At 43.2% G+C, this 15,807-nt stretch overlaps 1 protein-coding gene across 2 annotated transcripts in view; it reads left to right on the forward strand.

Annotated features, from left to right (window-relative positions):
* Positions 1-9,725: 9,725 nt before the first annotated feature.
* LOC117366131 (alcohol dehydrogenase 1B-like) overlaps positions 9,726-15,807 on the forward strand; it is a 36,673-nt gene continuing 30,591 nt past the window's right edge. The window contains exon 1 of one of the 2 annotated variants that reach the window (XM_033957281.1): positions 9,726-9,985. Coding sequence is in view for 1 of the 2 variants with exons in the window: in XM_033957273.1 (XP_033813164.1) it covers positions 10,536-10,553 (18 nt within the window). In the remaining variant the exon portion in view is untranslated. Of the gene's footprint in view, positions 9,986-10,393; positions 10,554-15,807 lie in introns of those variants that run through there. The other variant, XM_033957273.1, reaches the window with a different exon arrangement.

The following is a 15,807-nucleotide window of genomic DNA, read 5'->3' on the forward strand; positions in this document are numbered from 1 at the left end:
CCCCATTCCTGTAAACTTTGCCTTAACCACACAAGCCTCCAAAACCTATGATTTTAAAGTGTTTGAGACTTGTGCAGATGAGGACAGAGTTTGCAGGAATGGGGCAGGGACAGGAAAATAACTTGCCGGGATGGGAAATTGAGTTTCCGCAGGGACAGGGAAAAATTTGTCCCAGTGTCATTCTCTATTTAGCATGTTAATAATGTGAATAATGTTAATTCTGATTAATAACATTCAGATTAATGTCTGTACCTTGTAATGTACCTTGTCTGTGAGGTGCTCTGGTCCCTTCCCCATACTGCCATTAGTAGCTTTCACTCTGTAAGATAGGAAGTTGAAGTGAAGGGAAAGCTTCTGGGGCCAACGCTGAGTGATGCTGCCATTAGCCTGAAGTTTGCAATCAGCAGCCTGGAGGAGAAAAGAGAGAGGTACCCATCCCACGGGGGGGGGAGGGGGAAAGGATAAATGTTGCACCTGATTGGGGAGGAGGGAGGGATAAAGGAGAGAACCACCATCAAATTTGGAGGGAGGGAGGAAGGGAAGCAGAGGAGAGAGATGCCAAACCATAGAGGGAGGGGAAAGAGAGAGATGGAAGGGAAGGAGACAGAGATGCCAGACCATGTGCTGGGATGGGGTTGAGAGTGAAAGAAGGAAGGGAGAGATGGAAGAGAAGGAGACAAATGCCAGATCATAGGGTGAGGCAGTGGCGTACCAAGGACAGACACTGGATTGAAGAGGTAGAGAGAGAAAGGGCAAATGCTTGATGGAAGGGAAGGGTAGAGCATAGTAAAAAAAAGCAGTTGGATGGAAGGGCAGAGAAAGAGGGCAGATGCTGGATGGAGGGAGAGAGTTGAATATTGAGGGGGCAAGGAGAAAGAGAGTTGTTACCTTGAAGGGAGCAAAGAGAGAGAGAGGTGTTGCACTGGGGGGGAATAGAGGGGCAAGGAGAAGTAAAGAAGCAATTGATTCAGGGCATGGAGGGAGTGAGGTGATGCATCAAGGGGAGGGCAAGCAAGCAGGTAGAGAAGTGCTGTATGGGGGCAAGAGGAGGAAAGAAGCACTGGGATCGGAGGGCATGGAGGGATAGAGGCGCTGCATTGGGAGCAAGGAGGGATAGATGCTGAACCCTGTGGAGGGGTGGGGAGGGAAGAGATTCATTGAGGGGATTGAGGATGAGAAGGGGGAAATTGGATGCACATAGGTAGGGAGCAAGATACTGGATATGAGGGGTGAGTGAGGAAAATAAAAGAGGAGACAAGAAAAAGGAGAGACAAAGATAGAGCTGAGAGTGTGAGTACAGAGGCAAGAAAAAGGAGAGACCAAGATAGAGCTGAGAGTATGAGTACAGAGAAAAGAAATGGAGGACTAGGTAGTAGATGAAAGATAGAGAGGAAACTACAGATAAACAAGTGGTTTATGCTTGATTTCAGGAATTTGTTTGTGTTTGTTATAGTTTCTTTAAAAATATCTTACATATTAATCACAATTAATCACCAACACACAACACGATTAATTACAATTAAAATTTTTTTAATATTCCTGCAGCCCTAATTATTTTGAAATGACTTTGTTCAAAGAAGGAAACAAAGAGGGAAAGCATGAGGAGGCATTGCTTTCGTAATGCTTTCCAAAATAGATTTATAGAAGGGGGAGGTGAGTCTTTGGGGAGAACAGGGGGTGTGGATACTATGGGGTGTGTGGAGCTTTGTGTGGGAAGATGTATGTGTATATGCCTGGATAAGTGTGGTATACATGGTGAATGCAGTACCTGAATAAATTCATGAAAACCGTTCTGAGCATCCCAGGGCAGAACGGTTTCGAAATTGAATAAATAAATAAACAGGAGCCAACAATGGCCACTGAGGTTAACACAAGTACACAAATATAAAGGAAAAAGGACTCGCAGAAGGGAGGGGAGGGGAAGGTCTCAGAGAAAAGCTTTAAAATTATAGAGGCAAGAACTTTTTTTTTTACTTTCACTTAAGTACATTTTTTAATGTGTTGATCACTGCCCTTTTACTTAAGTATTAAAATAAACATTTATTTTTACTTAAGTACTTTGAACAACACTAGCCATTTGCAAACTTTACAAAACATTTATATTCATTTCCTCTGTCAAGCCTGGAGGAATAATCATACCACTCTGTTCTTATCAAAATTTTCTGTCTAGCTCATAAAGCCTTATATTTGGGGAATCCACTTTATCTCTCATCCCTGACAATCTCATACACAGAAAATCATTGAAGCTTATTGTATGGTCCTGCCTTCGCTAAAAAGGGCACACTATGAAACAACAAGGCAGGAATAGAATGAAGATAGAGCACATTGCATTTTGGACCATGCCCTGAAGCAGCGAAGCTTTTTGCAAATCGTGGCCATTATCAGCTGGCAGATCCTGTTGCTTGTTTAAGCTAAGTGATATTTTTAACATAAGAAATTTTATGAGAATTTGGGTGTTTGTCACTTTGATATTGATGACGATGTGAGACATGAAGAGAAAAGTTCATCATGTGAAATGAGTCGCTGCCGAGGCCTTATGCTTTATGTGTGAAAGTCATAGAAGATTCATAATGAGCATCGTCATGTTAGACAATTCGGCGCAAGAAAGAAGCGTGCTGCGGAAAAACTTATTTTTAAAGAGCTTCGATGGGGGGCGTGGGGGGGAACCCCCCACTTTAATGCATAGTGTTTGTGCTGCCGTTGGGGGGGGAGTGTGGGGGGTGAAACCCCCCACATTATAGAGAAAACGGAACTTTTCCTGAAAAAAATCAGAAAAAGTTCTGTTTTCTCTATAATGGAGGGTTCCAACCCCCCAACCCCCCCCCCAGCAGTACGAACACTATGCATTAAAGTGGGGGGGGGGGGGTCCCCCCACCCCCATCAGAGCTCTTTAAAAATAAGTTTTTCCACGGCGCGTTTCTTTCTTGCGCCGAATTGTCAGCGCTGGATTGTCGGCGCACTGGTGTCTCGCGCGCCACTGACTATGAACCACAAATACGGTAGATAACAGAAAACATTTAGGGCTTCTTTTACTAAGCTGTGCTAGCGGTTTTAGCGTGCGCTGCATGGCCGCGCTCGCTAGACGCTAATGCCACCATTGAGCTGGCATTAGTTTTTGGCGTGTAGCGCGGGGTTAGCCTGCGCTAAAAACGCTACCGCAGCTTAGTAAAAGGAGCCCTTAGTCATAACTGTTTACAGTCCCTCTGTCAATGCACAGTTTATCAGTCATTTCCTTTCCCCAACTGCCAGAGTGGAGGAGTAGCCTAATGGTTACATAGACACATAGAAATAGACGGCAGATAAGGGCCTCGGCCCATCTAGTCTGCCCACCCCAATGACCCTCCCCTACCTTTCTCTGTGAATAGATCCCACGTGTCTATCCCATTTGGCCTTAAAATCAGGCACGCTGCTGGCCTCAATCACCTGAAGTGGAAGACTATTCCAGCGATCAACCACCCTTTCAGTGAAAAAGAATTTCCTGGTGTCCCCATGCAGTTTCCCGCCCCTGATTTTCCACGGATGCCCCCTTGTTGCTGCGGGACCCTTGAAAAAGAAGATATCTTCTTCCACCTCGATGCGGCCAGTGAGATACTTGAATGTCTCAATCATGTCACCCCTCTCTCTGCGTTCCTCGAGTGAGTACAGCTGCAACATATCCAGCCGTTCCTCGTACGAGAGATCCTTGAGTCCCGAGACCATCCGGGTGGCCATTCTCTGGACCGACTCCAGTCTCAGCACATCCTTACGGTAATGCGGCCTCCAGAATTGCACACAGTATTCCAGGTGGGGCCTCACCATGGATCTATACAATGGCATAATGACTTCAGGCTTACGGCTGAAGAAACTCCTGCGTATGCAACCTATGATTTGCCTTGCCTTGGATGAAGTTTGCTCCACTTGATTGGCAGTCTTCATGTTCTCACTGACGATCACCTCTAGTGTGTAGCAGTCTGAGAGCCAGGTGAGCTGGTTCGATTCCCCTCAACTCCCTGTGACCCTTGACAAATCACTTAACCTTCCAGTGCCCCATGTACAAAATAATATGTAAACCACTTTGATTGTAATTACGGAAAGGCGGTATATCATGCCCCATCCCATTAGAAATGCTCCCATTATTATTATTCCAACTATTTGATTAAACGCTTATCCAACAGTACAAAGCGTTGTACAAAGTATTTAAAAATTACAGGAAGACAAACATGTCAGCATTGTAGACATACATGTACTAAATTATTGGACAAACATGGATTAAACAGAGAAACTCAGGCCATAAAAATAATAGAAGGGGCAGAATTACAATTTTTTATAGAAAGAATCAATTTTTTCATAGAAAGAATCAATAACTGCAGAGGTTTTGCAGCTCGCATGAGTCAACTTTTGCCTTTAATGTATACTAACCGCAAAACCTTAAGGCGGGTTAGTAAATAGAGGAACTTCCTTTCTAACCTTAGGATCTGCATGATTGCAGCTCTCTTGCCTACTGTACACCTCTCTTCAGTGGGGCAAGATGTTGTTTTTGGTTTTTTTAATGATTTATTTGATTTTCATTTAAGTACAGAATTGTGCTTAACAGAAAATATAAGGAAACTAATACATCCAATTACCTATTGGGTTAAAATAAAAATAAACCAGGCCGAAAGCCGGCCTCCGCAAACAAATACAACTTATATATAGTCCTCAAATTGAGAAGGGAGGAGAGGAACAAGAGAGAAACTCTTCCAGGAAAGAAAATATATTGCAATTATTTAAAGGAAATTAGAGTAAAAACGTCAGCTTTAACAACGGACTAGAATTACTCCAATAATCACTGGGGTGCAAACAAAACTCCTTTTCCTTCTAAAAATAAACGCAACTGGTCTGGGTCATAAAAAATATACTTATTTTCTTGGCATAATATAAAACATTCAATTTGATAATTTTTCACATTTTTTAAAATTAAACAAAATAATGGATGATGAAGACAGGCAGTATCAAGTTATTCCTGTTAAGTGAAAAGTGAAAATACTGCCCTGCTCAGAAGAAGGTTACAAAAGGACAATCGATTATGTACCAAGGCAGGTGTGCAAAGTCCAAATGGAGGGTCATTGCTTATCTTATCAATTCCCAGTACTTCCAGGAATATTACATATCTTATTTGTACAAATCTTGCCACAAATATGAACTCTTATATTTAAAGTAATACCAGACTCAACTCCATCCCAATACACACTAGCCCAAACACATAAAATATCTCCTCATATTATTTATGTTTCCAATATATATACTGTGATTGAAGCTGACAAATAGTAAAAGTGTGTATGGTGCAATCAGGGGTATAGCCAGCCCTCCAATTTAGGGGGAGGGGGGAGGCCCAGGGGTAGACACAGTGGGGGTGCAACACATTCATCCTCTCCCTTCTCCCAGCAATCATGCATTTCCCTTCCACTGCCATATCCAACATTTCTGTTTCTTTCCCACTGTCTACTATCTATCTCTCTTTCTCTTCCTGCCTTGTGCCCTGGGTCAAACCTTTCTATTCCCCTTCATGCAGCATCTATCCCTTCCTCGCCTCCATTATCATGTGCAACATTTATTTATCTCTCCCCATTCACCATCTCTCCCTGCCTTCCCCCCTCTCTCTTCTCCATGTATGTCTCCCTCACCTCTACCACATGCAGAATTTCTCTTTCTCACCCCTTTCTACCTCTTTGTTGCACTCCCTTCGTATCCTCTACCCCATCTCCAACAATTCTTCCTCTCTCCTCTCTCCCCCTGTACAGCAGCTTTCCATTCCTCCCTCCCATCCCCCCTGTGCAGCACCTCCGGACCCAATCGACCCACACCGTGAGATTTTTTTGTGGCCTGCTCTACCAGGGCTTCTCTCTGCCATGTCATCAGTGACACAGCAGAGGTAAGGCCCCGGCGGGCTGTAAGATAGTCAGGCACACTGAGAAACAACCTTTCAAACATAAGCATGCACCTCTCCAACCTCCTAATGATTCAAAGGTGGTTCAGGTCATAGAAGTAACAGATCAAAAGCAGACCATAGGTAAAGAGACAGATTATGGAAACTCAAATGCTTGGGTGGAGTGGATTAAATTCACACTGAAAAGTTTGCAAATAAGCAATTGCTAAGCTTGCGCCTCTGGGCATCCAGAGGTTAGAATAGTACCTTTCACTTTGGGGTGGGAAAAGAAGAACCACCAAATGAAGTGTATGTTAGCACTATATCAAAATGTTAATGCCTGGGGAAAGAAGGAATGCCAGGCACCTAAATGATGGAAAGGTGTCACTGGTGTTCTCCATGATAAATGGGAACCACACCGCTTGCCTCTCACAGCAGGGGGAAAAGTTTACACAGAACCTGGGTGAACTAAAAACTTGCATTAATACCTTTTATGTTACAGGAAAAGAAGAACTCTGCTTTCATAAAGGTATTGCCTATAAAGGTATTGTCATGGTATTGTGGAGGGAAGATCCTGAGACCGATACTTCCCCCAAAATGTGCACTTGTACAATTGGCTATACCATTCACACTAGCATTTGAGAAAAATCAGGGTGAAATAACACACTAGAGTTAAATGAAATACACTCAGCACTTCATTTGATGAAAGTATATACCTAGATGCTATAGAGCAGGGGTGTCAAAGTCCCTCCTCGAGGGCCGCAATCCAGTCGGGTTTTCAGGATTTCCCCAATGAATATGGATGAGATCTATGTGCATGCACTGCTTTCAATGCATATTCATTGGGGAAATCCTGAAAACCCGACTGGATTGCAGCCCTCGAGGAGGGACTTTGATACCCTTGCTAAAGGGGTTCCCGGCTGCTATTTGGTTTCTTGCCTTAAACTCATCAGCACAGTACCAGGTAGAGCTTTGAATTCTTGCCCAGAAATAGCTAAGAAAAAAAATTAAAAAATTTAAATTGAATCAGGTTGGGCAGACTGGATGGACCATTCGGGTCTTTATCTACTGTCATCTACTATGTTACAGATGAGTTTAAGGCAAGAAACCAAATAGCAAATGTGTTTGAATCACTCTTTTCGTGGGTTACAGTTAATAAAAATGTGGATTGGATAAATTACATTTATTATAATCAACAGAGGTTCATAAATTACACAAGAGATGCAATAAAAGGTATAGTTGAATAATTTGATGCCACTAGTCGGATGACTTGGGAAAACAAAATGGTTTTAGACATGATGCTAGCTGAGAAAGGGGGAGTTTGTGAAAATTGTTGCACTTTCATTCCAAATAATACAGCACCTGATGGAACAATTACTAGGGCTCTGCAAGGTTTAAACACATTAGCCACAGAATTAGCTGAGAACTCAGGTGTGGACACCTCACTTACAGGTTGGTTAGATGCCTGGTTTGGGAAATGGAAAGGGATGGTAATGAATGCACTCACTTCATTAATTGTGGTAATTGGGGTACCGATATCTCTTGGGATGTTGTATAATTCCACGTGTGAGAGGTCTAACACAAAGATTAATTGAATCAGCCATTAGCAAACAAATGCCAATACACATAAAATAATCAATGAGTGATATGCTCCTGATGAAGGAGCATAAAGGCAAAAAATATTTCACAGGTATGAAGAAATGGTGGAACAAATGTTATTGGAATTAGAGGCTAAATATTCAAATAATGCAAAAATAACATAAGTATAAAATAAAAAGAGGAGGGAGTTGTGAGAAATGAAAAAACTAATATTTTCATATGGTGTTAATCATTGCAGAATAACACAAAGGGGTGAACACTTTAAAGCAGTGGACTCAAGGCCCTCGGTATGTCTATCATAATCGCAAAAGTAAAATAAAACAGTTTCTTGATCATATGTCCCTTTAGCTATTAATTACAATATTATTATTAAGACTTAGCCAAAAGGAAAGATTTATAAAAACTATAAAGGATTTTACCTCATGGAAAATTGTCATTTCTTTAATAAGACATTAACTATTTTTTCTGAGGCCCTCCAAGTACCTACAAATCCAAAATGTGGCCCTACAAAGGAAAAGTTTGAGTTTGAGACCACTGCCTTAAAGGGTATAACACTTGCCTATATACATCTAATCAGGTGTGGTTAAATAACAACAGAAAAATCATAAATATATTACTAATATATATTATTCTAATAAGGCAGGGGGTCATATAATCAGTACCCTGAAGAGGTAACATTATACAGAATATAGTAATAAAGTGGTAATGAAAAACTAAATAAATTATTGGTAAAATTCCAGAAGGACTTGTCTAACACTGTGTGCCCATGACAGCAAAAAGCATTGCTGACCTAAAAGGTGGGAGGGGGAGCATTCCTGGGACATTGAATACAATGCCTACAGTCAAGTGAACATTGTATCAGAGGTGTCAGAAGAACTAACCATAAGGACTATTGTATTTAAAAAAAAAAAGATCTAAGCATGTCACTTGAGGGGAGAGCATGTGAAAGGAAGGAACAGTGCTCAAATATGGGCTACTGTAAATATGGTTGGGGTCTGGAGAATAAGGGGAATGGGAGAAAGTAATTAAGGGTGGAGAGACAGGAAGTAGGTGTGAAAGGAATTGAGAGGTTGTGAACTGTACTGCTGTATCCAATGAGCAGACAGGAGGAGCTAACTAAAGATTGTATGGTATGTCCATCTTGCCATTTGTTTGTGCAGAGGGCACAGTTTTTGGCCCAAAAAGTAAATAAATGTGAATTACATTACTCTACTCAAAGTCTCCGAGTCTTATTCATCTTGTATCGCTTTTCTCACAGCAGTAATGTAAGAAAATACTTCTTTACAGAAATGGTGGAATAGTGGAGGTGGTGGAGATGAACCCTGTTTCTGAATTTAAGATAGCTGTGGGACAGGCATGTGGGATCTCTTAGGGAGAAGAGAAGATGGTGTGGAAAGGCAGATTGGACGGACTATTTGGTCTTTATCTATCATTATGTTTCTATGTAAAAGCCAGTGAGTGTCAAAAGTACTCGCTTGAAAACTGGCTGCAAAGACCCCGCGGACTCCTGGCCTGCACGCCCCATAAGCTGAAGAGCAAAAGTAACCAAAACATGTACATCGCAATTTCTACTGCTCTTCATCCTTTTAATTTGTTGTTCTGTTATCTGCTGTATATGAAGTTGTAATCATTATGCTAAACCTTCTGCTGTGTATGTAAACTTGCAACCTATTCTGGGCTCTATCTGGGAGGACCGGCTAGAAATTCGACTAAATAAATAAATAAACTGTTTCTGCGCATAAAGAAAAAAAAATCATAACTGCAGTTATACAATAGTTATTATGTTCTTAGTTTTTTTGATTGTTTTTTTTTTTTTTTTTTTTAAGTGCTGGCCTTCCGGTTGTTGTTTAGCTCCAGAACAGTCTTGGGACCCGAGCCTAAGTACTTAACCCTTTCAGGACCATAAGGATCGTAGGCCAATTTTTGTGGTTTTGATGACATTTTTATGGTAAAAAGGGCTTGCAGATGCCAAAAAATTGATTTTTTTTTGTGAAATATCATTATTTCACAAAATGAGGTCAGGCTTATGGACAGTGTGGCAAGTGAATCTTCTCGTCAATCTAGCAACGACGCTAATGAATGAATGTCGGAACCAGTTTGTTTACATAAAGGCAGTATCATATGGAATCCATACATATCAAATTTAGAACTGTAGACTATCCCAATCAAAATTTATAGGATTTTAAAGTTATGGGACAAATATGTCCCTTGGTCCTGAAAGGGCTACGCCTCAGCTCCTAGGCTACACACGTGGCCCAGCAGCTAGCCTGGCCGGAGATGCAAGCCTGGTACTGGCCAGGAGTCGCAGAGTTGCTCCGGTCCCTCTTTCCTTCCTACAGCCAACGAGCTTGCACATTGAAGCCTGTGTTTGAAATTCGGAGCTTTGCGAGTAGGGAGCCCTGTCGCTGTGCAGGACCAGGAAGGAAGGCGGGACGGAGCTCTACGAATCTGTGTTTTCCCCGCAAGTCCCCGGGCTGAAGTTCCAGCCAGCCATGCTTACAGGTAGTGCTGAAACTGTGCAGAATGATTTTTGACTTTTTTTAAATTCTTTTTTTCTTAAATACGGCATCAAACACTTCTGGCCTTTAAACTGTAAAAGGGGGGAGGGGGGGCTCCTGCTCCTCCAGTCCGCTCACAGCCTGGTAAGGGCGGTGCAGGCTGGGAGTAGGCGGGGAGCTGGAGGTTATTTTCGGGAAGGGATCGAACTGCGGATCTTAACTGGACGTCCTTAAAAATCTGAGGTCCGTGCCACTTTGAGTCTCAGCATAGGGAGAGAAAAGCATTAGGATCCGTCAGAGCTAACGTGTCATAGAGGTCTGTCAGAGCCATAACCTATGCTGAGACTCAAAGTGGCACGGACCTCAGATTTTTAAGGACGTCCAGTTAAGATCGGTGAGGTCCGCGTTTTACCCCTTCCCGTTATTTTCTGTTGCGCGATTGAGAGTACAGTAGTTCGTTCGTATCTGCTAGGGAGGGGCGTGTCTTTTCGACAGGCGAGGGCCCTCGCTCACGTGATGATATTTTACGGCATCTTTGGAAAAACTAAAGAAGCATGGAAACCTGTGGGAAAGTAAGAAGCTTTTAAAACTTGGCAGGGCTAAAACATTATCCAGTGTACCAGTCTGATGAGTCCAACTATTTATTTCTTATACGTCAGTATGTTTCAGCTAAAAGGGGAAAAAAACCCCAAAATACCCCAACAACAGTAGAAAAACGTGCAGGCTGTCACTCAAGTCAAATTCTGTAGCTGCTGGGATATTATTTCCATGGTCGTCTTAAATGTGGTTTTGTTTTTTTTTTAAATTTCATTTAATATTTTTGCTCTCTCTTGGCCGGTGTAATCAGGTCGGGCTACACTTGAAAGTCTAAGTAGGTTAGCAGCGGAAGGGGGGAAAAGTGCAGTTGCAATGGGACAATGCCTTGATTTCTCTTGGGTCGATACAGTATGCCACCTCACAATGACATTTTGTGTTAAGGTCACAGCTGTGCAAGGAATATTCCTGGGGAGTTTATGCAAAAATAAAAGTTCTTTGTAAAATCCTGTATGTTTTAATTGTAATAATTCTTAAGCAGAATTCTCCCTTGTTCTTCCCTTCCCTAGACTTGTGCCATACTCATTATTTTCCATCCTTTTCCAGCAATCAGTCCTTAAGGGCCAGTGTAATAAAATGTGGGAGGTTATTCTGAGTTTTGTACTAGTATAGGTGTCTATTAATTTTGCACAGTGGGATGGTGTAGTTTTGTTCAATTTGACTGAGGATTATAGCAATCTTGCAAGTCCTGACACTGATTTTCTGTTAGATTCAGGTGTTATGACTGGGTGGGCTATCCAATGACATTCACTTATGGTCTTGACCTAAGAGCTGCCGCATGTGCGGACTGCTGGACACGATGGACCACTGGTCTAACCCAGCAGCGGTAATTCTTATGTTCATTGTTTGTGCTTAAGATCATTTTTCCATGAAAGGTAAATCTCCCAGGTCCCTTCTTTGTGGCAGACTAGAATAGGTTTTCCTTTAGAATCTGGCTTTACTTTAAGAGGAAAATAGACGGTGGTGTCTTCATAATCTATTCTGTCTCCACTGCTGTAAAGCATCCCCGACAACATTGTGCTTCCACCATTTTTTTATTGTGTGGATGGTATTAGCAGGGTGATGTGCTGTGTCTGCTTTATATTGCATTTTGTTGTTTGAGGCGTTTGCAGATGAGGACAGAGCTTGCAGGAATGGGGCAGGAACAGGAAAAGAACTCAGGGAAATGAGCTTTCTTGGGGACGGGAAAAAATTTGTCCCCAAGTCATTCTCTATCCTGGAACTCCAGTGCTGGGAAGAGGCAGTGGGGAGTTGGAGAAAGGCCAGAGCAATATCACGGGTCATGCCATGACCCAGAAGTGCCTGCAACACTAGCACTTCAGCCCAGCAGAACACAGCTGAGGGCAGGCTGTTGCTTTTCCCCGGTGGCTGCAGTATTGGTCAGTGCCATGTGCCAGCCACTGGGAGGAGGGGGAAAGAGGAGGTGCCTGCTGATAATGGCGTATCTGCAAGTGGGGGGGTTGGGGTCAGGCTGGGAGGAAGTATGGGGCGCACTGGAGCGCGTGCTGATAATGGCAGGCCTGGTGACAGAGCAAGGGGGGGGGGGCTCTGGGGAGGCCATCAAAGGCAGTAACAGTGCTGGTGGGTTCCTAAGACTTTCCTGCTTTATTGGGTCCCAAACGATTTCCCAGTTTGGAATGAATGAGTCCAAAGGACGAAAATATTCTTTCTATGCCAGCAGGAGAAGCTACTGCTGTTAAAAGTGAAATCATTACTTCAACAGTCTCTGAATCCAAGTGCTTAATAAGTGACCTCCACGCTTTCACTGGTGTGACTTTCTTTAAAACATAGGCGCGCTAGCCGTTTTAGCGCACACTAAATGCTAACATGTCCATAGACTATAATGGACGCGTTAGCATTTAGCGTGCGCTAACATTTAGCACGCACTAAAACGGCTAGCGCACCTTAGTAAAAGGACCCCCTAATCGGCAACCATATATTTCTTGAATGGTTCCCCCTTAGCTCTGAAGTATATTATAGTTGGCACCCTTATCACAGCTAACTCCTCTTCAGCACTTAAGGTTTGACCTTGGCACTGGATATTGGCCATATTTGCAAGAAAATCAGTTGGAGATAGTGCTTGCCCCATTCATGTTTTTAATGATTGCAATTTGATTCTGTCATTGTGCAGTTATGTTTTTAAGTGCTCACTCGGTTTCTTCTAAATTTCAACAGCATCAACAATACAACAGCTATTTTTCTGTATTTTGTTTAAACCTGCAGAAATAGGTTTTAGGATTCTCATCATATCTTCAACATTTCTTATAAGCCCCCAATGCTGAGGATTTTGCCATAACAGTGCCATTTATTTTCTCTTGATTTTGTTCGCATCCTGTCATCAGAATAAGCCAGTTCTTGATATACTTCTCAAAACAATCCACTACAGAGTTCCATCTAACATCTTGTGGGAACATTAGCTTGGTTCCATCCATTCTTTTCAGAGCTGCTGTTGTGAAATGATTGTTACAGACATATTTAGCAGTTTCAACGAGGTGCAGCAAAAGAGCACTGCAACCAGATATTATTAGCTTGGTATTCTCTTCATGCTCTTATAAATTTCTTCTCATCTTGGATATGTTTGCAGCATTGTCTGCATTTGAATTTTTGTTCACATTTTATTATAGTGTTTACTGATAACAGCAGAATACTTACAGAAAGTATGTGCATTTACTGTGGTATCAAATGTTTCTGCAAGAAAGACATTCCCTTCTGTTGTTATACAAACATGTACAACAGGAACATTGTACGCATTACTCCACCCATCTATACTTGGATTAATAATTTTACCTTCTAGACCTGTTGCACATTGCTCCATTTGTCATATATCTGCCTTGCTAGGTGGACTGTATCCCACTGCCGTGTCACTGATGATGTCATCAGTAACATGGCACACAGAAGGCCCCTGCGAGAAGGCCGCAAATCAGCCTGTTTAGGGTGCTGCTGGCCCGACGCTGCTCTGCTGGAAGGTATTTATGGTCGCAGTCAGTGTAGTTCGGTTGAGAGGGAAGGATGGAGGGTCAGTGGAGGTTTGGCTATGCGGCGGGGCGGTGGGTGCCCAAGGGTTCTGCTGCACAAGGGATGAGAGGGAGGGAAGGATGGAAGCTGGGCAAGGGTTCTGCTGCACAAGTGATGGGAGGGAAGGATAGAAACTGGGCAAGGGTTCTGCTGTACAGGGGGATGGAGGGGTAGAAAGATGCTGCAGAGGGAAGGTACAAGGGGATGGGTGAGAGAGGAGAAAAGATATTGCACATGTGGGGGAGAGAAAGGAAAGAGGAAGAATTGGGGTGAAGGAGAGGAAGGGAGATAAGACCTACCCGGAAATAAGACCTAATGCATTTTTTGGGCCCCAAATGAATATAAGACACTGTCTTATTTTCAGGGAAACACGGTAGTAAGAAGAAAAATGGGGAGGGGGGAAGAGAAAGATGTACTGGTTACTGCGGGAGGAGGGAATAAGGACAGAAATTTGGGTTGCCTCAACTACAAGCCAAGATCCCAACTTGACTTATTATCAAGTATGTATGATTATTTATATCAAATAGGCCAAAAGAAAGAACCTATGGTTTGCCAAAGAATATATATCCAAATACCAAAGAATTGACAAAATTTTTAATCCTGCTCTCAGAACAGTTCAGTAATGATTGGGATAAACTCCAGATTGAATATCTGGATTATATTTCCAAGTTTGACAGGTATAGAGAAATTGCCTGTTTTTCAACATAAAGACTAATTTGTCTCTGCTCCTGACGAAGATAGCGAAATGGAGCTGTCGAGCAGTGACAGCATTCCTTTTTGGGATTCAGATAAATTTGAAAATTTGCACAATATCAATCTTATCGACAATTTTTCCATATGAAACAAGTCAAAGGATAGTCTAGGGATTGATCATTTTAATTCCTTCTCACTGAAATGTGCACCGAGTGATTTTTTTAAAAAAAAGTTTTGGTCACAGATTGTTTATCTATAATAATAAACCTCTAAGCGCGCATGCGCACTTAGGAGGCTGTGGGTACCTGACATGTGCTGTATCTGTCCGTGGCCATATTCGACGGCTTAAGCGCATGCGCCGGCTTGGCACACCAGACGGCAGGATGAGGGTGGTGCGGAGCAGCGGTGGCAGTGTCTGGTAGGGAACACGTCACCGACTCCCCCCTCCCGCACCAACCTCTGCCGCTCCTGTTCGAAGCGGCCTGCTGAGATTCGTGGCCAGCTGTAGCGAACCATGGATGGATGGAGAGAGGGGAAGAACGGGAGGAGAAGCGAAAAAAGAAGGGCCATGGAGCAGGCTGGAAAGGTGGCTGTTTTGGTGGGAGGGTTGTGCTGAGTGCAGACAGCAATCATGGGGGGTGGGGGGAAAAGAAGAGGGCCACGGAGAAGCAGGCATGGCACAACAGGAGGCCAGAGGGAGAGGGAAAGGGGGCTGCTTTGGGGGGATGGTTGTGCTGGGGGCAGACAGCAATCATGGGGGGAAACAGAAGGGGGCCACGGAGCAGGCAGGCATGGCACAACTGGGGGCCAGGGGGAGAGGGAAAGGGGGCTGCTTTAGGGGGAAGGTGTGCTGGGGGCAGACAGCAATCGGGGGGGGGGGGAGGAACAGAAGGGGGGCCATGAAGCAGGTAGGCATTGCACAACAGGGGGAGAGGGAAAGTGGGCTGCTTTGGCAAGCAGGGGGGCCAGGGAGACAGACAGAAAGAAAGACGCACAGACAGGGGACCAGGGAGAGACACAGACACAAAGAATGACAGACAGACAACGTCCAAGGAGAGAGAGACAAATTTAAAAAAAACAGACATACAGACATCTACTCTAGCATCTGTTAGTGTAACGGGCTTAAACACTAGTACAGAAAATAAAATGAATAATAAATAAGACTTAGGGTTCCTTTTACTAAGCTGCGTTAGGGCATTAATGCGCGGAATAGCGCGCACTGAATTGCCGCACGCACTAGACCTTAACACCAGCATTGAGCTGGTGTTATAGTTGTGTAGCGCGCAGTAATATCCTGCGTGCGCTAAAAACGCTAGCGCACCTTAGTAAAAGGAGCCCTTAATGTAGACCCTGGTTCCTGTTCTGAGAGCAGGATTAAAAATTTTGCCAATTCTTTGGTGTTTTGATTATTTGCATATTATCTTGCATAAATTTGAGTGATTTACAGTCAATGTAGATTATGTCCGTGTAAACTATTTTATCTCCAGAGTCCTGCGAGATTGATACCTAATTCCCAGGGTTTAT

This window comes from Geotrypetes seraphini, chromosome 1 (assembly GCF_902459505.1).
Source record: "Geotrypetes seraphini chromosome 1, aGeoSer1.1, whole genome shotgun sequence".
NCBI lineage: Eukaryota > Metazoa > Chordata > Amphibia > Gymnophiona > Dermophiidae > Geotrypetes > Geotrypetes seraphini.